Source organism: Polyergus mexicanus, unplaced genomic scaffold, assembly GCF_030449975.1.
Source record: "Polyergus mexicanus isolate NDT 795.1 unplaced genomic scaffold, iyPolMexi1.0 SCAF_4, whole genome shotgun sequence".
NCBI lineage: Eukaryota > Metazoa > Arthropoda > Insecta > Hymenoptera > Formicidae > Polyergus > Polyergus mexicanus.
The window spans coordinates 10,945,434-10,970,799 of NW_027223324.1; the positions used below are offsets into that span (position 1 = coordinate 10,945,434).

General features: G+C 31.8%; 2 protein-coding genes across 4 annotated transcripts in view; one reads left to right on the top strand and one right to left on the bottom strand.

Annotated features, from left to right (window-relative positions):
* On the top strand, positions 1-24,991 carry LOC138932565 (proton-coupled amino acid transporter-like protein pathetic). 3 transcript variants are annotated; one of them, XM_070294500.1, is made up of 6 exons: positions 1-4,483; positions 4,571-4,785; positions 12,939-13,024; positions 19,979-20,386; positions 20,604-20,964; positions 21,216-24,989. In XM_070294500.1, the coding sequence occupies exons 2-6, from the start codon at positions 4,732-4,734 to the stop codon at positions 21,804-21,806; spliced, it is 1,500 nt and encodes a 499-aa protein (XP_070150601.1). In that variant the 5' UTR covers positions 1-4,483; positions 4,571-4,731; the 3' UTR covers positions 21,807-24,989. The 3 variants fall into 3 exon arrangements, with proteins under 3 accessions (XP_070150601.1, XP_070150600.1, XP_070150599.1); XM_070294499.1 differs by having other exon boundaries at positions 1-4,785; XM_070294498.1 differs by lacking the exons at positions 1-4,483; positions 4,571-4,785 and adding an exon at positions 11,733-12,517 and having other exon boundaries at positions 21,216-24,991.
* The window catches only part of Cap-d2 (CAP-D2 condensin subunit), an 8,002-nt gene continuing 6,365 nt past the window's right edge, over positions 23,730-25,366 (bottom strand). The window contains exon 20 of the mRNA XM_070294492.1: positions 23,730-25,216. Coding sequence (XP_070150593.1) covers positions 25,077-25,216 — 140 coding nt within the window. The 3' untranslated portion in view covers positions 23,730-25,076. The remainder of the gene's footprint in view (positions 25,217-25,366) is intronic.

Here is a 25,366-nt window from a genome sequence, read left to right on the forward strand (position 1 = left end):
ATCTCTTTGGATATCTTAGCTTTCATTTGTGTATGTTAATGTTATTATCTCTTAAATCTGGATATGAAGGTGAAAGATATATATTTTATATTCTTTAAATTATTTCATTATATCTTATATGATTACAGTCATTTGAATTAAAATATAAATACGTATCTTAATGCGCTATGAAATCGCAACTGTAATACATATTCTGGTTAAATTGCTATATAAATAATATGTTAAATTACAATTTAACATATCACTATATCTTATGCAGAGAAAAAATTTTGCTGACAGAGAAATTCAGCATAACAAAACTCTATCAGGCAATAGCTTGCACAATTTTTTTATTGTATATAGTTTTTTCCTTTAAATCTTACATTACTTGATATTTATACCTTAATTATTTTTTCGCTTTTTTTATTTAAATTTAATGATTTTACCGTTTCGATATAATGCAATTAAAATATAAAAGTAATCATCAATTGTGTGATATATTTATCACTTTTTTGAGAATAAAGGAAACTTTTTAATTTGTAATAAATATGAAAAATTGTTTTTCAAATATAGTTCAACATATAAGTCAATAAAATTTTGTTGAATTATTTTTGGCGCAAATTTTCGTTTTTATTCGATTAAATCTCAAATCGTGCAATAAATACAAATGGCCGTAGTGTTATACCCTGTGGCACATAGAGCAAGAAACAAAATTGTGTGAGAAATGAGACTAGATAATTAGAAATATTTAAAAAATATATAATTAAGCAGAAAATATCGCGAAAATAATATTTTATATCTGCTATTTGATTGCGACTGAAACCACTGTCGGAAACTATATAAGCGATATAATAATAGCCTCATGTAAATAATTTGTTGGTGAAAAGAAATCGCCAAATGGACCGAAATATTATTTGCAACGGGGGGAAGGAGACTAAAAATAGTAAAGCATTAAGCGTGAATATATGAATAATCTGTACATACGCGTGCGCGCGCGCGCGCGTGTGTGTGTATGTGAACAATGTGATATAAATAAATAAAAGATTAATTAGCACACAGTAGCGGTTAAGAAGAAAAACATCAACTGTTAATTCTCGTTTATTGCATAGATAGATGCTGGTAATTATCATATACTAGTATTCTACAAAACGTCAAAAAATTGTATATAAATAAGAGAGAGGGAAAGCAGACGAAATATTGTAAGATATAAATATAATAAATATACGAAAAAAAGAGAAAAAGAAAGAGATAGAAAAATGACGAATATAGCGTGATGAATTGTGCCCGATTTAACATTGTCATGCCGATAATAAAAAAACACCGGCGTTGTGTATATCCTATATAATAAAATATGCAAAAAATTGTATTGGAATGAATGAGAACGAGCAGAATAAGTATGTGTAAGGCTGCGTGTTGTAAGAAAGTAGTTATTGTTGTAGTCTATGTCGAATTTTGTTATATGCCTCGGCTGCAAACGATTGTACGTCCTTGGACACACTTCGATTTTGTTATGCGTAAAACGAGACTAAAATAAATACAAGAGAGGGAGAAAGAGGAAGACGGAAAGAGTAAAGAGATGAGGAAGGAAGAGAGAAAAATGCGGATAAAAAGTGTCGCTAAAGAGATTTGCGTTCTCTTGGCACGCAAAAATACATTTCGTTAAAGAAAGTACGCGATAAAATCTATTACAATAATATAAATAAAAATTTAAAGATGAATGTGACGGTTGCCTAATCAACTCCTTACAATTGTCTACGCCGGCTCGGGACTCTGCTTGATGTTGGCAGCCGAGTATAAACAACGACGATGACAAATGCTGTTCTACACTGTATGCGTGTGCTGCGTGCTCACGCGTACGTGCAGCATGTATGTCGCGCGCGCGTGTGTGTGTGCGTGTGTGTACGTAAATTTTTTCGAATAAATGATGGATAATACATAATTCAAGAGCTTATTTACAAACTGTCTTAAACCCATATCTAAAAATAAAAATTGTATTAAAGAAAGTATTGGTAGAGAAAGACTCTTTTTTTTTAGGAATATAAAATCTGAAGGATAAATTCAAAATAATTTTTTTTTTTTAAATAAGCTCTTTAATTTATGATCAATTCCGGTGAATATTCTGTCGCGAGAAACTTCGTGAAATATATAAGGCATTGGACTTTGGTGATCGAGCCGAGAATAACGAGCTTGGCGGGACCACTGTGCGCTTATAGTACGAGATAAGTAGTGATCAAAAGATTTCGAAGAAGAGATTCATAGTTATAGTGATCTATACCTCCTTCTCTCGAGTCGCGTAAATGTGGTGTAGAGGATCGATCCTCCAGATTGAGATTGAGATTGCGATTGCAATCGTATTCTATCCATTCGCTGTATAATTGAATAAGCGAATCGAAAGAAATCGTCTTTGAAGGCAGACAGATGCGAGAATCAAACTCGGATATCTTTTAACAGATAGTATTTAGAGTTTAAGTGTATCAAACGTGTGTATGTGACGCGTGTGTGCATGACATCAATGCGAATGCTCGATTAGGTCAGTCCGTTGATTCCTCTTGTGAAATTTATAAAAATCTAAATTGCAGATCACATGTTAGATAACGTTCTCAGGATAGGAAAAATTTTAAGAGAAAGAATTGATTTATTTCGTTAAGATATGAATTGAATTATTCCATGTTTCCTGATATCATATTTTATATTCTGACTTTCTGATAGAGATCTTTATCAAAGCAAAATTTTGCAAATTTCAGATGTTTAATTTTTCTCTTTTATTTATGTATAAATTAGAGTAGCCCATATACTTTTGTTGAGAATATAAAAGACCGACATTCGGAGCGTGCTCCGAGCTCCGAATCGGACAACGTGATAACATGCTCGTCGTGTAGCTGAAAAAAAAAAAAACTTTAGATTTCTAGGAATCGAAATTATTCTTTAGCTTCTGTTCGATTTGTATGTGTAAGGTCGACTGTAAAATCTCTCTCTATCATTGAGCTCATAAAATCGACCAATGCGCCCTTCGCTTGGCTGACTTGCACACAAATAAACTGATGAATAGTTTAGCTACTGTTTCTTTAACTTTACAAATCCATAAATTGTATGTACATACGTCATTTCTATTGACTTCGGTTGTATATACAGTAAATCCTAGTATATATAATTAAGAGACACGCGGTAAGCAGATTCCAAGTCATAGGATTTGAGCGCAAAGATTATCCCAATAGTTGCCGATAGTATACCTAATAAATAGTACACAAGACCCCTTCCATACGTGCTAGACGTACATGAGTAGTATGAATAGGAGTTTGCATCTGTTTCCCGACAGAGTATTGGAAAATGATGTGTGGACGAAACACGATACCGATATACGTCCCTGAATTTCACGTTTTGAGAATGAAGTGGGGTCGACCTCGACTATTACGTTCAAGCGTCTAGAACCGCGCGCTCTTAAAAAGTTTCAGTATAATCGTAAAAACTATGTTTCGTTAAAAATATTACTAAAATATTTTTAAAAAATATATTTTATTTATTCATTCCGATTATTTGAAAGATAACAAGCTGAAACATTAGCATCCAAAAATAAGAATAAACGATTGCGTTTCCGCTCACATGTTATCATAAGGAACTGTCAAAAAAAAAAAAAAAAAAAAAAAAAAAAAATGTGGAGTTTGACGAGTTTGTCTGAAAACATATTGTGAAAACGCGGTAGATCAGATTTGGACGGAGAGATTGCCGAGTTTTTTCGGCTCAAGAAGGGGAGCAGAGAGGAAGAGTATGCTCTTCCAGCGAGTGGGAGAACCGGAGAAACCACGAGGCAGACTTTCCGTGTATTGCGCACTGTCATTCTTGCATGATATTTTCGCGCAGTCGCGATTCGACTCGTTAAACTTCTTCGGAATCCAATTCATGTATTACAAAAATATCTGCAAATCATTCATCTATAGATTATATAAAAAAGATTCTTTTCTCTCTCTCTCTCTCTCTCTCTCTCTCTCTCTCTCTCTCTCTCTTCCGCGAGCGTGTACTTTCCTATTGATACATTTGCTACTTCATCGTTCACAATAATTACAATAAAAAAATGTGCATCGCACATGCGGATATCGCGCGTTCTTTGAGAGAGATCTGCGTTCTTTTAGCACTCCCTCAACGATCCTCCGGCATTCCCTCACCGATTCTTTTCCTTTCCTTCTCCTCTGTATATCTACCACCTACCAACTAACTGTCCCCACCCTCCGTCAACCGGCTGCCCCCACCGCGAGTTTGCGACTTCTACTGCAATGTATATACGTATCTTGTGGCACACACATGGGGGAAGTTAACGAAAAGAGGACGAAAGATCAGTGTGACACCGCGCTTGTCTGAGAGATAAACCTTTACATGATTATCAGTTCGTGCATGCGAGGTTTCCCGTACATTAAGCGCGTACGCTTAATCGCATGCAGCGCGATATAATTTTCTTCTCCCACTTCTATGTTTACGCGTACACGTGCGTTTGTACACACGCGAAAATATTGTAAATATTTGGGTATTGGCTGGATCCTCTATTGATAGCTGCTCCACAGCAAATTTTCAACCGGATCCGCGTTTCTGCCTGTTTAAGGACGCCGGACATCGCATTGAGCAGGAAGAATCATATATAAATATATATAGCCATATATACACATATATTTATAAACATCTGTGTTTGTACACGTGGAATTAAATTTGGAATTAATTCTTTGAGACGAACGATTGTAGCTCACAAGCACAAATTCATCAAGAATGTCGCACAAAATGCAGAATATCGCAATACCGGTGCACGCCGATAGAATTCAGGTGAGTGTGACTATGACAATGATTTCTTACCATTCAATATCATGTACGCATGGAATTTATAGAATTTATACGTAATTTATTTTTTATAAAAAAATACGCAAGTTTAATTCGACATGCGTGAAATGGCGCTCTGAAATATATACAGCGTGTAAGGTAAAAAGTATTACGTAATCAAAAAAAGAAGAAAAAAAGAAATTAGAAATACTACTTGTAGATTTACAATATTTTTAACAGCTCACTTTCTCTTGAAAAAAGAAATTTTATATACCGTGAACTAAAAATATCTCCCAAATGACTTGAAATACTATATTTTTATCAGAATATTTATAACGGAAAAATAATATTTTTTTAAATCTTAAAAAGATAATTTTTTTTCTCTTTTGCTTTCGCTTTTACAGCTTTTTTCATATTAAATCATGCGATGCACACATTTGGCACCACAAAATTTGTGCATTTTAAATGCTAATTATAAAAGATATGATCAAAAATATTATTTAAGATTACTCAAGATTATAATTTACTTTACGATATTGATACATATACTTATTTCTTATGCGAATCTGCGTGCATTCGCCACGTGGCTATGATTGCGCTCAAATCGTAAATGTCACTGACATGCGCTTGCGTGCGCGCATGCCTATGTGTATATATATATATACATGTCAAGTCTACACACTTAAGCGTATGTTTAATATATATTTGGACATTTAAATTTAATGTCATATAAAACTGAATGAGGAATGGATTAAACAAAAATGAGTTCGATGCATTTTCCCATACAGCACAGAACATTGCAGCAACATTGCAACGTTGCCGCAATGTTGCTACAATGTTGCAATATTGTTGCAATGTTGCTGCAATGTTCTGTGCTGTATGGGTTATTAAGGATAGGTACATAAGTATACATGAGAATGACAAGTAATTAGATATGCATTTTTAGACAAATCATAAAGAAACTTATTGATATGAGTCTCTATGATTATTTCGAGATTTCTTTTTTGTATTTTTTATTGCATTCAATTTTGTAAAAATTAATCGTTGACAATGTATATTAAAATCAAAATTTACAAAGTTATACTTTAAAATCTCACTTGCGCGCAAAATTTTTTTTGGTATATCGTAATTTTTTTAGTATATATATTAATTTTTTTAATATTAATTTAATGGAAAATGTATATAAAATATAATATATAGAGTATATGTTAAATATATTAGATTTAATATGTGGCGTCTAATTGTTAAAGGCGAACAAGTTTATTTTTAGAAAAATGTACTTGATCGTTTTAAAACTAAACGTCTCATATATCTTCTTATTGGCTATTAATTTTTTTATGTATCTTATATAAATATTATTACCATTTCTTTATTTCAAAGTAAAATCAATTCCTTCTCATTAGATATACGTAGTATTCTAATTATCGACTTGAAATGCTTATTTATTGCTTTATTATTATAAACTGTAATATGAGTCGTTTCCCATGTTACGCAGTAAATCGATGACTTCGTTAATAAGCGATCCCGAGATAAGAAAAGTTCTCGCGAAATACGCCACGTAACACATATTGAACTAACAGTTCGTAATGAATGGTTGCGAATTTCTTGATATGTCAAAGATAATAGTCATTTGCAGTTGAATCATCGCAAAATAATGTTTGATAAAAATTCCATTTTCTCCAGTAATCATTATTACAGTCGTTTTCTTTTAATTAACAAATTATATGCAAAATGCGCATTGCGATGCATCGCCCATTATTGTGGAGTTGTCAATTTTGATATCGTGCAGTGATCTAAAAAAATCTATAAGTTTGTGAATAAATATAATTAAAAATTCGTTCTATGGTTTTTTTTTTATTTTTTATTTTTATTGAACTATATAATTATTGTATGCATAGCTTGTAGTTAAAAAATTTTGTTCCGTTTAGAAAGACGTTCTCCAAAATCACTGTTTAAAAAAATTACAAATCAATAACTTTTCATTTAAGATAAAAAAGCAGCATATTCTTTCTCTGGACGAGTTTAATAAATTTCTGTATATCACTTTATATATTGCATGATATTGTTGATAGGCAATTGCCAGCAAGGTAAATCCAAGTTTTTCAAATTTCGATTACAGTGGAATATTTTTGTGCGACAATATTTCATAGAAGTATAGATATAGTATATAAATCTTTCTACACATATAGATCTCTTGATTCTCTTTCTTAGAATGTCACTTATATAACATTTGTTTCGCATATTCAGACGATGGTAATTGCCACGTCGTCTTTGTTTCATAAAGTAGTTTCATGTTTAACGCTGGATGGCAAGCCACACCAGTACGCTACGTCATGGAAATTTCCTCAACTGACACCTTTCCTCTCCCTCTCTCTGTCTCTCTCTCTTTCTCCCTCTTTCCCCCTCTTTCCCTCTCCGTCTTTCCTTCTCTCTCTCTCTCTCTCTCTCTCTCTCTCTCTTTCCTATCGCATTTCCCCTTCTTTCTTTCCCGTTCTCTGCCTATTATATCCTTCCGTCCCCTCTTTCTAGTCTCCATCTTCGTCCCCGCCATTGCTATTTCAGCGATTTTGATATGCTCGGCGCTTTTTAGCCTCTCGTCGATGTCTTTAACTAACGGCTGTCTTTTTTGCTATTCTCTTCAAAAATAATTGTAAGACGACATAGGCGTATAATGTCGCTTTTCTATTTTTGCAAGGAAACGCTATATGTATGTCATTACGCTAATTATATAGGCATATATCTTGTAGATGGCCTTATATTTTCTTACGTTGAATAATTTTTTTTTTTTTTTTTTTTTTTTTTTTAACAAAATTTAACGGAATTTATAGCAATTAACTTGACTTTACATATTAAAGTTTCCGCTTGCAGGATAATCACGCGGTCTGAGATACAAGCGGAGAAATAAAATTTTATAATTGAATTTTTCAAAAACTCAAATGTATCATTTTGAAAAATTTTTATACCCGTGCGTATGTATATTTTTAATATAGAAACATAGAAAATTCTTTTTCTATCTCATAAGAAAAAAATATTATTTAAAAAAAGACTTATGTATCTGAAACTAAAGATCTAAAAAATTGAGAGCAAATTTACATTACAATCGAAGATTGTTTAATCACATAATAAAATAAGCTGAGAAATTCAGTAATCTCCGAGAACTAGAGTCATGAGAATGATCTCGAGATCCTATACTGGATGTTTCACGAGAAGACTAATAATATCTTCGAATTTATCATTAGAATTTATTAATCTAATCAATAATATATCTAATGACAAATTCTTTGTTTAATTTTTCTTTAGTAAAATATTGAAATAATATCGTATTAAGCGGTTAAAAGAGAAAGATATACAAGCGCAAACTAAATATATAAGTTTTTCTTTATATTAATTTTTTTTTATAAGAGCTTATTATAAGAGAAATGGACCAAATCGAAATTAGTCATAACCCATACAGCACAGAACATTGCAGCGACATTGCAACAATATTGCAACATTGTAGCAACATTGCGGCAATGTTGCAATGTTGCTGCAATATTGCTGCAATGTTCTGTGCTGTATGGAAAATGATGGAAGCAAAAAAAATTATAAAATAAATCCTTAAAAGAAGGATAAAACAGAAACGATTTGCTTCAATAATATTATTTCTATAATATCATGCTTAATTCATTAGTATCTATTACTGCTCCGACTTCTGTTTTATTGTCTTCAATGACAAAGCATAATTGTACGAATCTTGTCCGAGTCTCGATTCGGCCAAACGATACAACTTAATAAAGAGGGTCAATGTTACCACTAATCAATTTAAAAGCAGCAATATGCGTGCTGCCTACATGTATATTGCGTGGCATGCAACATGTTCCTCAAATTTTTTTCGTAGGGATACGTGCTCTCTCTTTTCACTATTATATTTTCACTTGAGATAATTCAATATTTTTTGAGCTTATTTGTTAGATATATCTGTACATATTCGCATTTTTCGAAATTATCAAATTATAATAGTACATTATTTTGAAATGAAATTTTATTTTTAAAAGTTTATTTAATTTTAAAGTTAATTGTATAAAAATTTTAACTTTAAACGGAACTTTTAACATAACTCAGATTTTTCGTCTTGCGTCACTCCAGTTTGAGAAGCACTGCATAATTCAAAAATAGCAGCAGACACAGGAGGAGTGCGAAACTCCCACGCAACTGTGCGTAACGTATCGTGCGTAACGTACCGTTTATCGGGATGAGGATGTGACGTTGCTGTTAGATTTCTTAATTCGCTATTTCGTTGCTATCGCCGCCACTGATTCCTTCCTCTCCTACATCATGATAGTTGATAAGTGTAGAGCTTATGTACGTAGATGACATACGGCGGGGCAAGAGAGTAACAAGTCGCATTCACAGATTGGGGCTTTGCAATTCATCGTTATTGGAGTCGGCATTGAATATTACATTTGCTTTGTGCAGAAAGAATCGCAATAGCCTCGACCTCTAATACGTTGTAATTTCATCCAATAGAGAGCCCATTGGGTCGATTTATGATTTGGGATTCGCTTATTAACACGATTTTATATTTAGATACAGTTATATATTGAACCGATTAAATTTTTCGTATGTGACAGTTCCATGCCAGATACGTTATTAGCAATAATCAAATTGTTTATAAAAGTTACATTGTCGAGTTTGATTAGTCCAAATTTTCAATCATTGAACGGAGAAATCTATGTCTTTGAAGGACAAGAAATATATATATAAGATATATAATTCTCTTAAAATAACATGTAAAAATTGATACGTTTTTTAAAAACATGTTTATATACATCTATGTATACTTATGTATAGCGTATACATTATTACAGTACTTGTATACAATAGCAGAGTTTTTTTTTAATATTTTTTTAAAGTTTATTAGATAATGGTTTATTAAATATGGTATAAGGAAGTAAATGGCATATGTGTGTAAGGCACACGCTTTGTAATATTCCAATCAATCTATAAATAATCCAATCTTATCTATTTATATATACATCTGGCTTTCCTGAAACAGATCATTGTATAAAATATATTTCGATAAATGTGACTGTAACATTGGTAAATATTATTTCAAACAGTATATAACTTTCGACATTTAATGTACAACGTTCGTTCATTACATCGCTATGCGATGCACTATGCGTTATTTATTTAAGTTGTTTTTTTACGAGAATATATACAGCCTGCAAAACTAGTAATATTAAAAACTTAATATATATTTTTATATACGGTTTAATTTTTGATACAATCCCGACACAAGGGATCCAGATTTTTAATTTATTGTTCGAAAATGGACAGATATTGTGTATCTGAATGAACGAAAATCTATTTTTTACATCTACTTTTTTGAGATATAAAATAGAAGTTTAATTACGTACGTATATGTATATATGTATATATTTATATAAAATCTTGAGTTATATGAATTAAGTTATTTCAATTTTATTATATTTATTTAAATGTCATTATATCCATCAAAAAGATGTCGTGGAATAACGTCAAAATATATAGTATCTTTCGTGACATCAACCATTTGAAAATTGTCAATATGCTGTTAGTCGCGAATGACAAATCGACTACGAGTCGTCGTCAAGCTGCTGTCACAAATCATTTCTTTGCAGATAACGAAACGGTGTTAACATATTACCATCATTTTGCATTTTTAGAATTCACATGAGCTCAAGACAACAATATAATATTGTCGTATTTTGTTTCTAATTTTTTAAAATTATTTTCTTCAACAATTATTAGCAACATAATAGCATCCTCAATAAACAATCGAAAAAATAAGACAGACAACACATGTCCCTAAAAGACGTTTAAAAATATCTTATAAAGACGTCTCATTATTTTGCAGACATCTTTAAGATGTTTTTTATACTATCTGGGAACATGTTGCCGGACATAATTAGTACGATTATTCAATATCAGTGTTCATATGACGATTATCATAACTCGGCCTTATTATCTCATAATCGTACCGGCGTTTCCTTGTAAAACGTATATGTATATGTTGTATATATTCCACAACTAATGACACAACGATCGTGCGATTAGCCTTCAAGGCCGTGGCCGCTTACTTCCCCATATCGCTTTATCCCTTCCTTCTTCCTGTTAGCTGATCAGGCTAATTTAAGCTTGCGATTATTTTCCGAGATTTCCGCTTATCGCGTGATTAGAGCCTGACCGAATATCATTCATTAAAAGTTCGTCACGTGCTTCGATGTCAAACACGTAATTATAAAAATATTCGCTGACTGCTCAAACTAAAGTCTCGAGAATTTTTAAATTATTTCGATAAAAAAATCATTTCATAAGCAAGAATTAATTATTTATAAATAATATATTAATAATAAAATACACTTTTAATGAATTCTGCATTTAATACTATTTCAAAACAATATCTGTTATATATTAGCGTAAATAATTATAAGGGTAAGATGGCAAAAAATTGAATAGTTTATGAGATTTTGAAAAATTATCTTGAAATGAAATTGAAATTCAAGACTTTTCTCTGTCTCAAAATCCTCTCTTTCTCTCTCTCTCTTTATAAATTTTGTCTGAAATATTTTGTGACGTCAAATTTAGAAAGTATACAGCTGTTGCCATTAAAATTTATATGCACCTTGTACATGAATAAAATTATCTCACCCGATTTATATCGTTTTCACGATATAATATTGGGTACATATCTCTTGACCAGGTTTGAATTGTGCCATAAATAGATAGGCAAACTTTCTGCGTTTCAATATAAAATAATGATCGCTAAAAATGGTCAGATATCCTCTAATTCGCGAGCCGAACCGCGTAAAGGTGGCTGATAACGAGGTCCGTCTGTCACACAGCTCAAATAAATCCTATTAAACCTGGTTAGCAGTCAGATGGTCGGTAGAGACGCGCGATTCGCGTGAAACGCGGACGACGCGTCTGTTTGCTCTTCCTATTTTCGTAGTCGTTTGGTATATAAAGAGTCTGTCCTCGGGCATTGCCAAAAGATTTGGCAACGGTAGTCGTGCTTTTTGGCGCCGCGCACGGCGCCGTACGTAGGGGTGAACCGGACACAGTGCTACGATGCGACATCCAGAACACGGTGTGGATATGCGATTTGGTTCCGTCGGCCATAGACATTCGTCGTTGTGACATGTTCGTTTTATGCCGCGTTGACGTCGATTTTCGCATTCTTGTCCGGACACCGTAGGTGCCGTAGGTGGGGTGTCTTAAGATAGACTTCTCGTCCTCGCTTCATCGCACGCATCTTCGAGCCACGAAACAAACGCGCGTGTAGACGTAGATCTAGACGTGAACAGGGTCCTTTCTCGATTATTTACAGAAGAGAACATTGTTTTTCAAAAGAATTTTTTTTTTTTTTTTTTTTTTTTTTGTGATACTCGATAACTCTTTGTAATTTGATTCTGATCATCGGTGATGCGTTCCGTATATGATTGCATCGATTAAAGAAATTGGCACGTGTCGAGTATTGCTTTAGAAGTGAACTTCAAATGGTAACATTAACGAATGATTACTTTTGCACGTGGTACAAGTGATGCTTATACTTCTACAAAGATTTAATAGTGTGTTTGCGCGTGTTTATCAAGAATATATATTCCAAGGGTGAAGAAGAGCTTTTATGGAAACGAGAATGGGAAACACTAATAGTTCTCATGACGTAGAAATGAGCTCGTTGTCGGTAGTGGAAGACGATCGTCTCCACATTGGGGTGAAGATATTATATGAATATATGTGTGTGTGTGTGTGTTTGTTTGTTTATGTGTATGTATGTATGTATACTCCAAATTCGCGGTATCAAATGAATGAATTTACTTTACTATATGCAATGTTTGATAAGAGGTGTTCGCTGCTGTATCGAAAAATTTATTTAATCAAAATATTTAATTGGAATATAAACCATTTCTTTTTGATTAATCGTAATGTCAAATAAATTAATATCTTAATCGAAATTGTATCGAGGTTTTTTTAAGTTCTACTACATTCAAAAAATTTCAACATGTTCAAGACATTCGCCAATGCACATTTAATTGGACTCATTTAATTAATTCACGTGTATAAAAGCGTATGCTTTTTGCAGATGTATATTGACAATAATAATTGGCTCACATTCTCAATTTGTTCCGTTATAGAAAACGCCAATGCGCCCGATGATAGCGGAATACGAGCCAAAGACGCATGGTGTGAAAACAGAACTCTCAGATGTGATGCTTGTCAAGTAAGTCTCAAAATTCCATTAACGATATCAACACGAATGAACAGTTCAACGATAACGATTGAACGAGTTCATTATCTGCTACCACGACCAATCATCACCATTGCTTTTTTGCTAAACCCAAATGTTCAAGCAAACGTGAGTGAGAAAAAGGAGGATCATATATTGTGCATCTACATTTCCGTTAATATATGTACTATTTCATTTTCTGTGCTACATTGTATTGTATTACTCCGATTTTATTTTTTTTTTTAATTTACTTATTTTAATTTCTCTTGTTTCGTTGTCATTTCGTTTTTATCGTTAAACTATTCTAATCGTTAGTACCACACACTAATCGTGCATACCGCCTGATCGCTGACGTAGAATTCGTAGCGTAGTTGGCACCAGGGATGCTTGACAGCCGCTTATTGAATCTTGGACGAGTGCAAAGTTGTTCGTTTGTATGCATATATATATATATATATATATATATATATATATATATACGGAATCAGAGATGTCTTAACTCTTAACATATGAATTTATATGTATCGGAGCATATTCGCCGCATATATTTTTAAATATTCGCGTATCATAAGTGTTGGTTATTCGAGAAACGGTAACGCTGTCTTGAAGCAAAACAAAAAAAATATTATTAAAGTTATTATTTTATTATTATTCGTTTTTCGAATAATTAACAGTCATGGTGCACAATGTATTGATATTCTGAAATAGACACATGTACTGAATACGTTCCGATAAATGTGCAAATTCGCATGTATTAAGGCGTTTCTGATTACGTATGTATATATTTGCTTATTGTGTCATGTTCTTTCACACAGCGCGAACGAGAATTATATTTAATCTAGAACATACAAGATTTTTTTAACTCTCAAGACATAATATCATTCTGTGAAACCGGTTTAATATCTAAGTCTCTCTTAAAATTTATCTCCTGTCTTTATTTCACCTTTTTACTTTTACTCTTTAATATAAATAGATTAATAAATATAATTATTTTATTTTTGTTTTAATTTAATTTCATTTCTATTTACTATATCCTTCCAGAAAGATTAACATTAAAATTAAATTTTTTTAACGCTTTCCAGTGAGTAAAAATTAAAAAAGTTAAACGACAATCTATCATACTAATAGTTCAAACCGATATTACTGCAACAATGTCATACTATGTTTTGAAAGTTTTAAAACTAATGCCGAACTTATTAATCAATAACTAAAATGTATCAAACAATCTCGAAATAATTCTACTATTTTTACTTTGTCAATAACAAAATACAAGAAAAGTTATTTTTTAGGAATAAGCAAATAATAACTGAAGCATCGATAGCGTATCTGTAATAAAATATTATCTAAACTTGAAAAATAAACAACGAACGAATAGTTATAAGGTTTCTTTCTCTGATTATGCATAGGATGACAAAGTTAACGCATTAAAGATCATAATTATAAACTAAAAAAATTTTGTTTAAACATTATTCTTATTTTTTAATGCAAACGATCGATTTGCCTCGTAGATTTAGCGGCGTAGCAAGGAAATCTTTGGATCCTTTGCGCTCAAAACGAAACTCCTCTCTGCTGCCGTTTTACTTGTCAAAATCTATTGACGCAATAATTTTTTTTATACGTGTGAATTTTCCTGACCTTGAAGCAGTTTACGCGAATTGTTTGCGCGGTTGATTAATCTTTGACATGCCTCACATGCTTATATATTCATACATTGTTACGGGTTTCCTGTATTATCGTCAATGTATTGCGATTTACATTATTCTAATTTTGTTAAACAGAATTGTATCTGTTAATTGTTTAACAAAGACGACCGAGTTCTAATTCTATTTAATTCTCACATACGCTCTCTTCTCATTTTCCACTTATTTATGATTTTTTTCAAAGACTATCATAAAGTATCCATCAGTCATAAATTAGCCCTTAGCCAAATCTGTCAAGAGAGTGTATTGCAAACTGCTACGTATTATGTTGCTAGAACATCGGAAGCAACCTAAAATGATTTGCCATTTTAACTAATGTCGTCAGAAATGCAACAGAAAACGAGCAGATTTGCATTATGATATACTGGAAAAAATGCTATATGAATACAATAGAAGTTGCCAGCGTAAAAAGAATAGTTTAAGCATTGCACGTGTGTATGTTGGCACTCAATATTTCTAAGTTATTTATTTCAGAAAATAAAGCAACATTTTTTAAGCATAATATGATGCCGTGACGTGTTAATAGAATGTGTTGTAATTAGAAATACATAATGTATTGTAATTAGAAATCGTACCTACTGCAACTATATATATATATGTGACAACATAAAGGCGGCAGAAATGAAGTATGCACTGGCGTTTCAAATAATAATAGCAGAAACACAGTGTGGTCTATTTTGTTATGAAACAACAGCGGAAACACGACAATATCATATAAGATATGTTAAAATAATTATCTTATACTTATCTCATTTGTTCTAATTTCTCACAGGCATATAAAGTCTATAAAGTACGATTATCATGACAATAACAGACAATACTCACAATTTTTCTTGCATTTCTGCTATATCTACTATATGAGTATAGTTATACCATATCGGCAAGTCATGTTACCGAAAACTGTGCTTAATGAAAACGCAGCATATTCGAATCTACGAAATAATAATTAAATTTTCTGGTACACTATTGGAGTACACTGATAGGATTTCATTATCTAGATATATACTTACTATATAGTATAAACTATTTTTAAAGAGAGAGAGATCACACAAAATATCAAGAATAAACGAATAAATCTGTAGAGAAAAGAAATTTTGCCAAAGATTTGATATTTAATATTTTCTCGATTATTTCTCTCTCTCTCTCTCTCTCTCTCTCTCTCTCTCTCTCTCTTTCTCTCTCTCTTTCTCACATATCATATAGTGTAATAAAAGATAACTTGATAGTTTTATTTATGTATACGCTTTAGGTTTTTTATAGCGTAATGAATGTTACGTGTATGAAAATCAAACGAGCATTATATCCTTAAGAAACTGTTTAAAAAAATTAAAAAAATTATTGCGTCAGTTCAATCTCATCAATTTGCATCGTACTATATTACGTGTATCATATATGTATCTTATAATTTATATGATATCGAGTGACGCCAGTTTCTCGCGCGCAAAAAAAAAGGCAGCGGAAGGAGAATCGTTACATCTCCCTCGTCACTAATCGAGAATACTTTATATAGAGATCATGCGGTATGCAAAGCAGGATGTTCCTAGAAGATAAAGGATTTGTCTCTGTCTTTATTGTATAATATGTGCATTTATATGATTCCAGACAGTATAAACTCTCCGGGCATAGATTCGGGCTCTATGAAAGTGCTCTACAAATAATGAAAGAGAATAACAAAAAAAAAAAAAAAAGATACTATCATTGAGAAAAAGAAAAGAAAATATGACATATTATCGGATCGTTGCTTTAACACTTATTTTGATAAAAACTCACACAGCGACGATACGACGCGACGCTAACTTGGATATGACATGTAATAAGACGCGACAGACAGTTGTAAAATCCGTCGTTAAAAGCCGAGACATTGGCATTTGATTTGGTGATAGATTGTTCAACGTATGTGTAAAAAGAAAAAAAAAAAAAAAAAGAAAAACGAAAACGAAAAAAAATACTCGGCCAAAAGTGCAAAAAAGTTTGGCAAGCAAAGGAGGCTTGTTAGTCGTCGTACTGCGTCGTGATCTGCGCTTGGTCGTCGCAGTGATGCAGTGCGGTGGTTGCAGCTGCCCCTCTGTATGTATGCCTGTACCGCGACGCGTGAACTCTTCGTCACGTTGTAACACGTGATACGGACACACACAAATTCTAATCCAGAGCTTTCTCAACAGAATGTTTTGCACGACCACGAAGAGAAACTACCGCACCTAAAAAATATGGGTATCTATAATACCTATCTCTGTCTATTCTCTCTATACACACTCTTATCTTTCCTATTAATCTTATAATCCAGAGTTGGGAAGTACGTAATAGTGCGTTATACTTGTGACATGTATGCATAACTTGTTACCGTTACAAATTTCTGTCTGCAAGGGAAAAAATTATTTTTTTTATTTTTTTTTTCCCCCCCCCAAGAATTACAAATTTAACAATTATTTTTATCGTTGCTCTTCGATTCTACGTATCATGATTTTCATGCAAATAAACACGCATTAAGACACATTTAGCTTTGTAAAAATTAAAAGTTAATACATTTTTTTTATAAGATTTATCAACTTTTATTAGACTTTTATTTAAACTAAATCATATAACTCCTATAAACCTTTATATGTTTTTAATGAATTTAAGAGACTCGTAAAACAGCGTATCACGTTAGGATTTTGAAATTACATAGAGTTAAAAACGTGAAATAGACGGTTTGAACCGTATTTGTGAAAAGCCACTAAAAAATCTTTTTTTTAAATTTACAAAAAAATATTTAAATAGTGTAAATTTTTTATGTATATTATATATAACTATGTATATTATATATAACTTTGACTTGTAATAGCGTTAAAAAATGTAACGCGGAAATTGTAACCGCTCGTTATTTTTTAAGTAACGGTGACGATAACGAGTTACAATAATAAATTATTATTGAAAAATCGGCAACACGAGTTACTTTTATATAAAGTAACATTCCCAGCTCTGACCTAACTTAATCTAATCTACCTATGTATATGAACGTATACACATATTCTATTTTTGCTTCTCTCTGTTTCACACATATGTATACTCATCATAGCGTGCGATCACATATCACGCGCGCGCACATACACCCACACATGCACATACAAATTCATTATTCGCATTAATAACGCATTTCCGATTCTTACTACAAATCGGAAAGATAAGACTGAGATATATTATAGAAGATGATTGTTATAAGAATTAAATGTTGCCGAACATATATGTCCCGACATTTCTGATACTTGCCCCTGATACTTCTAGAAAATAAAAGTAAGGCAAAGCTTGCGATCCAGAAAAGGAGATGGCAGCCATTTTTAATGAATCGAAAATCGACGTTATCAAACTACATATATTTTAAATTTGACATTTACACTATTTTTCAGGGTACTCAGTTACGTAGACTTGCTGAATGATCAATAACTTATGCTTAACTGAAAAATTTGCCTTAATTGATTCATAACGAATTATAGCACATTATAGATTTAATTCTTCAGTATCGTATATATTTTTGGTACCTTTTACAGTCATACATAGGTCATTTTTATCCAGCAAGATTTTGATCATGTTAGAATACTATAAAGTATCTATAATAATTTATGAAAAGAACTTTAAATTTCTAGAAATTCGCTACATTTTTCACATGTGATGCTGCGCACGACGCGCGCAGCGATATTTCCTTTATAAATCTTTAAAATCTTCAACAAAAATTTTTTTCTTCGGAGTAAAAGGCTTTTCTTAAAACTCAACAGATTTTTTTTAATAAATGGCGTGGACACACTCATGTGTGACTTTCAAGAATTAAGAAACCTAGTAAACAGTTATATTAATGTTGTATAAGTACAATAAAACTGAATATTATAAATAATATTACGTAATTATTACCTTAATCATCGGACATTTCTCTCATTCATAAACGTAACAGTAATATATCATGTGGAAAATATGATGTGTCGGTCATAAATATTTCACAGTAAATTCTGTTATAATATAATATAAAAGTAATAAATAATATATATATATATATATAACACAAAAGTTATCTATATTTTATACAATTTAATTTCTTAATTTCTGATATAATCTCCTGATATAATTTTAAGATTTAGAATATTAAACTGGTGAATGGGAACTTGTTATTTACTATCTATTCGAAGCGCAAAATAGATTCGATGAAATTAAAGCTTAAAAATTTAATTCTTACACAAATTAAATCCTCGACATGAATGAATAAAAAATTTAATTATTTAAGTTAATTTCTGATATAATCCTAAAATTATTAGGATTATGTAAAAAATTAAGAAATTAAATTGTATATAATATAGATAACTTTTCTATTACACACATATATTATTTATTACTTTTATATTATATTATAACAGAGTTTACTGTGGAAAATTTATGACCGACACATTATATTTTCCAATGAAATCTCATTTGTGCTTGCTATCATTTGACTTTTTAGAGTCGTGCCTCTGCGATCGAGTATGAATGCAGAGAATGCAGGAATGGAAGTGGTAACATGAACCCTTGTTTACATTGTGGCTACGGAATGTACAAGTTCAGCACTTAGTATTGTTGTTGCTGTGAAGTTTTGATAATAAGATGATATCACATTTATAAAGCTTTGCTTTAGATTTTATCCAACAATTGCAATCTAAATTATCCAATTTGAATTTAATAAAATTTCGCTAAAAACAAATTGCCGATAACGATGTGTCATTCAATTAATATTTTACTAACTTTATATAAGTAATATTTATATTAAAACAATTATTTGTGTGTAACACTTCTTTTTTATTAAGAAGATGGATGCGTGTATCGGGGGAAAAAATATTAATAATATAAAACATGATAACAAAAAAAGTTAGGTAAAATATTAATAGACGAAAGTTATGTGTAATTACAATTCCATTCTTCATACATTTTCTTTGAAATATATTTTAATATTCAGTTGTGTTATATACATTACTTATATAATATTAATATGATAGTTTACTGGGATACATTTTTTTATTAACTTATCGATTTTAACAAAAATTTATTTATAAATATTCCTTTTTTCCGACTTCGTAATTTTCATGATTTTGCTGACCAAGTCGATTGAATTAATCGAATAATTCGTAGATGAAAGAAGCGATGTAGCATCCTTATAGAACACTTGTATATATACGTAATTTATATTCTATTTACGGAAATTGTTCGCTCTGATTATATATGCTGCGATATATTAACGTTACCGGTTTTCCAGATACAAGTGCGAGAAAAATGACGTGCCCATTACGGTCACAAATGGTTCGACCTTGCCACTCGTGGAGCGACCGACCGATGAAGAAGCCGATCTTTACAACCCATTTGAACATCGCAAACTTGTCCATCCTACCTCGGACCTCGACACTCTTATACATCTGCTCAAGGGAAGCCTGGGCACAGGCATACTCGCGATGCCGATGGCTTTTCGCAATGCCGGTCTTATTTTTGGACTTTTTGCCACATTTTTTATCGGTGCAGTTTGCACATACTGCGTTCACATATTGGTTAAATGCGCCCACGTCCTGTGCAGGCGGTTGCAGACACCTAGTCTCGGCTTCGCTGATGTAGCAGAGGCAGCTTTCCTAGTAGGACCCGAGCCTGTTCAAAAATACGCCAGACTTGCTAAGTAAGTGTGCGTCGTTATATTATACAAAGGATATGTAAAAACTTACAAAAAATGAGATTTTTTTATAATGTATTATATAAAAGCTAGCTTCTCCTTTCTTTTTCTCCTTCCTATCGATCTCTTATTTTTTCTTTTCTTTCTTCCTTCTTTACTATGACAGTCCCCTTTTTCTACTATTAATTTCTATGCTCTTAAATATTATTTAATATTGTTTCAGAGCGACTATTAACTCGTTCCTGGTGATTGATCTGATCGGTTGCTGTTGTGTATACATTGTTTTCATCTCAACTAACGTTAAGGAAGTCGTAGACTATTACACGGAAACAGACAAGGATCTACGGATGTACATGGCAATGCTTCTACCGCTGCTCATTATTTTTTCTCTTGTGAGAAATCTTAAATATCTCGCGCCATTTTCGATGATAGCGAACATATTAATTGCCACCGGTATGGGTATTACCTTCTATTACATCCTTCAGGATCTGCCCACCATCAGTGATGTTCCAAGTTTTTCTAGTTGGTCCCAGTTGCCCATCTTTTTTGGCACTGCTATCTTTGCCCTCGAAGGCATCGGTGTTGTGAGTAAAATAAAACAAATCTTATATTATTAAGTACTATATTATTAAGTATTATACTATTAAGTAATAACTTCTATCATATTATATTACTGATATTAGATAGGTACACAAATGATATTAAATTCATATGATGATAATTATGATATGTATGGCGATGAATATATTGTATGTTAAATGCGGGAAAACAACTTTAATTCTAATTTTTATCCATTCACATAAAAGCTAATCGTCGTATGTGTAATCTATTTCAGGTCATGCCGCTAGAGAATAATATGAAGACACCATCGCATTTCATTGGCTGCCCGGGTGTCCTCAACACTGGCATGTTTGTCGTCGTATTGCTATACAGCACTGTCGGTTTCTTCGGTTATTGGAAATATGGCGAAAACACCAAGGCCTCTATAACACTTAATCCCCCGCAGAATGAAATACTATCACAATCCGCCAAATTAATGATCGCTGTTGCAATTTTTCTTACTTACGGACTTCAGTTTTATGTGCCCATGGAAATTATCTGGAAAAATACAAAACAGTATTTCGGCTCTCGACGATTGTTGGGCGAATATTTCCTCCGTATTTTATTGGTAATCTTCACTGTTTGCGTAGCCATCGCTATTCCTAATCTGGGCCCGTTTATCTCCCTTGTCGGAGCTGTATGCCTATCCACATTGGGTCTCATGTTTCCATCGGTGATCGATCTGGTGACTGTCTGGGAACTGGAGAACGGTCTCGGCAAATGGAACTGGCGGCTGTGGAAGAATATCGCCATCATTGCCTTCGGTGTTTTGGGTTTCGTTACCGGCACATATGTCAGTATACAAGAGATTCTGGAAGGCAAATGAGGCACCAAGTTCGGCGCGAAAAGCGGTCTAATCACTCATGAATGTTGCTCGTCATCTGATACTATTTACACGATGAATACGTGCTAGACGCCTTTCGCGGACAAGGAACAGTATCCCTTTCGAGTTTTTACATTCTTCCTATAGTGTAATGACTATGACAATAATAACAAAGATGACGACAATGACGACGAAGACATGAAAGAAATTTTCACATGCTCGAACTCTCATTTATCATTATTTTAATAATAGCACCGACGAGATACTATTAAAGACCGTCAGCCCTGGGTAAATTTTTGTGATCATCAAGTGGGTCCGATGGACCCGGAGGTAATTGAAGAATGTTGACATTACCGGTTATTTGATTGAATCGAAGATAATTACACGAATTATTTAATTCATACGGTTATTTTAAATCATCCAGTTATTTTATTGTTGAAAATACCGACGCGATATCATTAGACATCGATGGTCTTATAAGATTTAGCATATTACTGGAAAAAAAACTCGCCACGCGCTGCTGTAAGTGAATCTTTGCATTGTCGATAATAAAATAGTACAATAAATGTCGATAATAAAATGTACAATAAAATGTTTATTTTGTTGTTCTTGAGGCAGTTATATAAAAGATCTATACATTTTTGATAATAAAACAATAACTGAATGAACTAAAATAACCCGCAGCGAGTTTTTTTTCCAGTCACACTAAATCTTATAAGACCACCCGTCTTTAATGATATCTCGTAGGTGATAATTGTCAGGTTCATATTATCGATGTACGCGTATCGTGTATAATTGGCGATATAAAATCAATCAAGGGAATTCGAACAATGACCATATCACATACTCTCGATAATAAATAATTATCGTCACTCTCGCGCGAATGTCATGTAAAATCATTATTATTTATAGCAGGTTAAACGTCATTGTATTAGGTTGGCGTAAAAGATGTAATATTTGTCGACTAAAGTTGAAGACAAAATTACATAATTTCAGAAGAGTAATAAATTTTATTAATTAAAATAATTACATTATTGATATGAAACGACAGAAAAGAGTATTAATATATTGTATATTTTATCTATTATACAAAGAAACTCTTCAATCCTCCTTTTCAAACTCCTTAAAAAGAATCCGGAGATTGCTATTTTTATTTATTAAAATACTTAGTAATAAAACCACAAATCTTTAGCGCCGACTTAATGCTTATAGCTATGATGTTTTACGAACAGGATCTTTAAACTAATTGTTGTGTATTTGACGAATTTTTATATTATATGTATAGTATAGCAGAATTGAATTTAAATATTTATCATGGTTCCGGTCTCCAAAAGAGAGTTCCAATTTGATCGTTAATTATAAATGCATGTTTACATATTTCCTTTGTACTATTCTTTATTTTATTTAATCATGCCATATCAGTTATATGAGCGCCCTTTTTTGCAGACATTACAACTGTGGGACGGTTTTCTAGAATAATATGATGTTTTCTAGAATTCTGAAATTAGAAATTTAAATTTCCATTATGATTGAAATGAATATTCCACTACTGCATTGTTTATTATTTTTACCGTGTTGTATATCAATAGTATGTTAAGCGAAGAGTCAATTTCCTAGTCTTCTACAAAGTTGATTCGACAATCTCGATATTTTCTATCTGCCTCTGTCATAAAAGTTCATTGCGACACGCAAATATGTATATCTAACACCTCCGCCATGAGGAATTGATTTGTAAAATACTGCGTTTTGCGACAGAATGTCGATTAAACATCACATCGATTTTCTTCAGATATTGTGTATTAGTATTTGACTTTAAAAACAATCAAATTTTTATTTACATTCTGATTATTGCTATTAAAATCAATCTATTTTACAGTATATATTGATTTATTGAAAATTATATACTTTCAACTCTAAAATAAAACAAAAAATACTTTCTTCACACACGCATACGCGCGCACATACACATTTCTCGAATTTGAAATCAATTTTTGAAATATTATTGAAAACCAATTTTCTTTCAAATAAAATCTTGTATAAAAATATTTTATTTTATTTTTAATATAAAAAATTGTATTATGTGTTTTTTTAATAAGATAAGTATTTTTCTGGTAATGCTCATTAGCAGCTAATTCCAGAAATTATGATCAGAAGAACTGGTTTCTTCGGATGTAATGATTGATCGGCGTGATTCTGCTGCAAATCGCTGCTCTGTTCCTAGTGCATGATATGCACAAAATCGTACAAAAAAAAATTATCCATAAGATTAATCCATAAAAATAATAAGTAGAAAAGTACGTAAGTGTAGTAATTTGATGCATGCTTGTTAGTATGTAAGTAAGATCGCGAAACATTATCGTGCATGCTTTCATCAGCAGGATAATGATGTTAATCGATTTTATTGTTGTGGGAACAGAGAAGAAGTTCTAAGAGACATGATTAATTCTTCGCATATTAATTTTAGAATCGGAAGTAAAAGGCGAATATTCAGATGTCATGTGTTTATTATCATTATATTATTTATCAGCAAAGAGAAGAATAACAAAACTTGTCCAAATTTATCAAAAATGCCAGAAATAAAAAGTTAAAATACTAAAACATATTAACAAAAATAAAATTCAACATAAAGATATTGATTATTTTATTAATAAACTTGTGTCTGTGTGATGCTCAATTATTGATTTATAAATGTTAAGAATAATAAATCGTTCTAAACTATAGAAACAAGAAGATTTAGGAGCCTATTTTGTAACATTTAATGATGTTATTACGTGTCATTGCGCAGCTAAAATGTATTGGAAAATAACTGCGCGATGATACCTAACGACATCGTTAAAAGTTACAGAATAGGCCCCTTAAACTTTGATTTTCTATAGAGATTTCCAATGCACTTTTCGTCTCAATCTCTTCAAAACTTTTTCTTAAAGAGTATTAAAAGCTTGAATTATTTCTTTAGATCTATTTGACATTGTTACAATCCTTAAATCTTTATATAGCGATTTTAACATATACATGGAATCATATATCTAATGTGTAATATATCTTTTTTATATTAACATACAAAAACTCAGATTTTAAACTGATAAATGAATATACATTCGATCTTTCAGCAATTCATAAAAATGTTTAAGATGACAAATAATTGAAGTACGATAAAAACTGCTAATTATATCTGAAATAAATGAAACTGTTTTGTGACCGGACTATCTTTTAAAATTATCCTCATCTAGCCAAAACCTTTCTTCGTTTTGTTTTAATTTTACAGGAAAAGAATTATTTGCGTAACCGGGTCGACATCTTAGTCTCTCGTAACGATGTATTATTTTTATTTCGTTTTGAGGATGGCGATAAGTTATCGCTATCATCCTCTGCAGTCTTCGTATTTTTTTTTTGTACATATCCTTTTCTTTTACCTAAAAGAAAACAAAATAAATTCATACTGTTCATTATTTCATTATTTTCAACTGCATGTAACAATTGCTAAGTTATTTATAAAAAAATTACAGTTGCTAAAAATAATCGAAAGATCGTACATAGTCGAAATGAACTATAAACTCGAGATA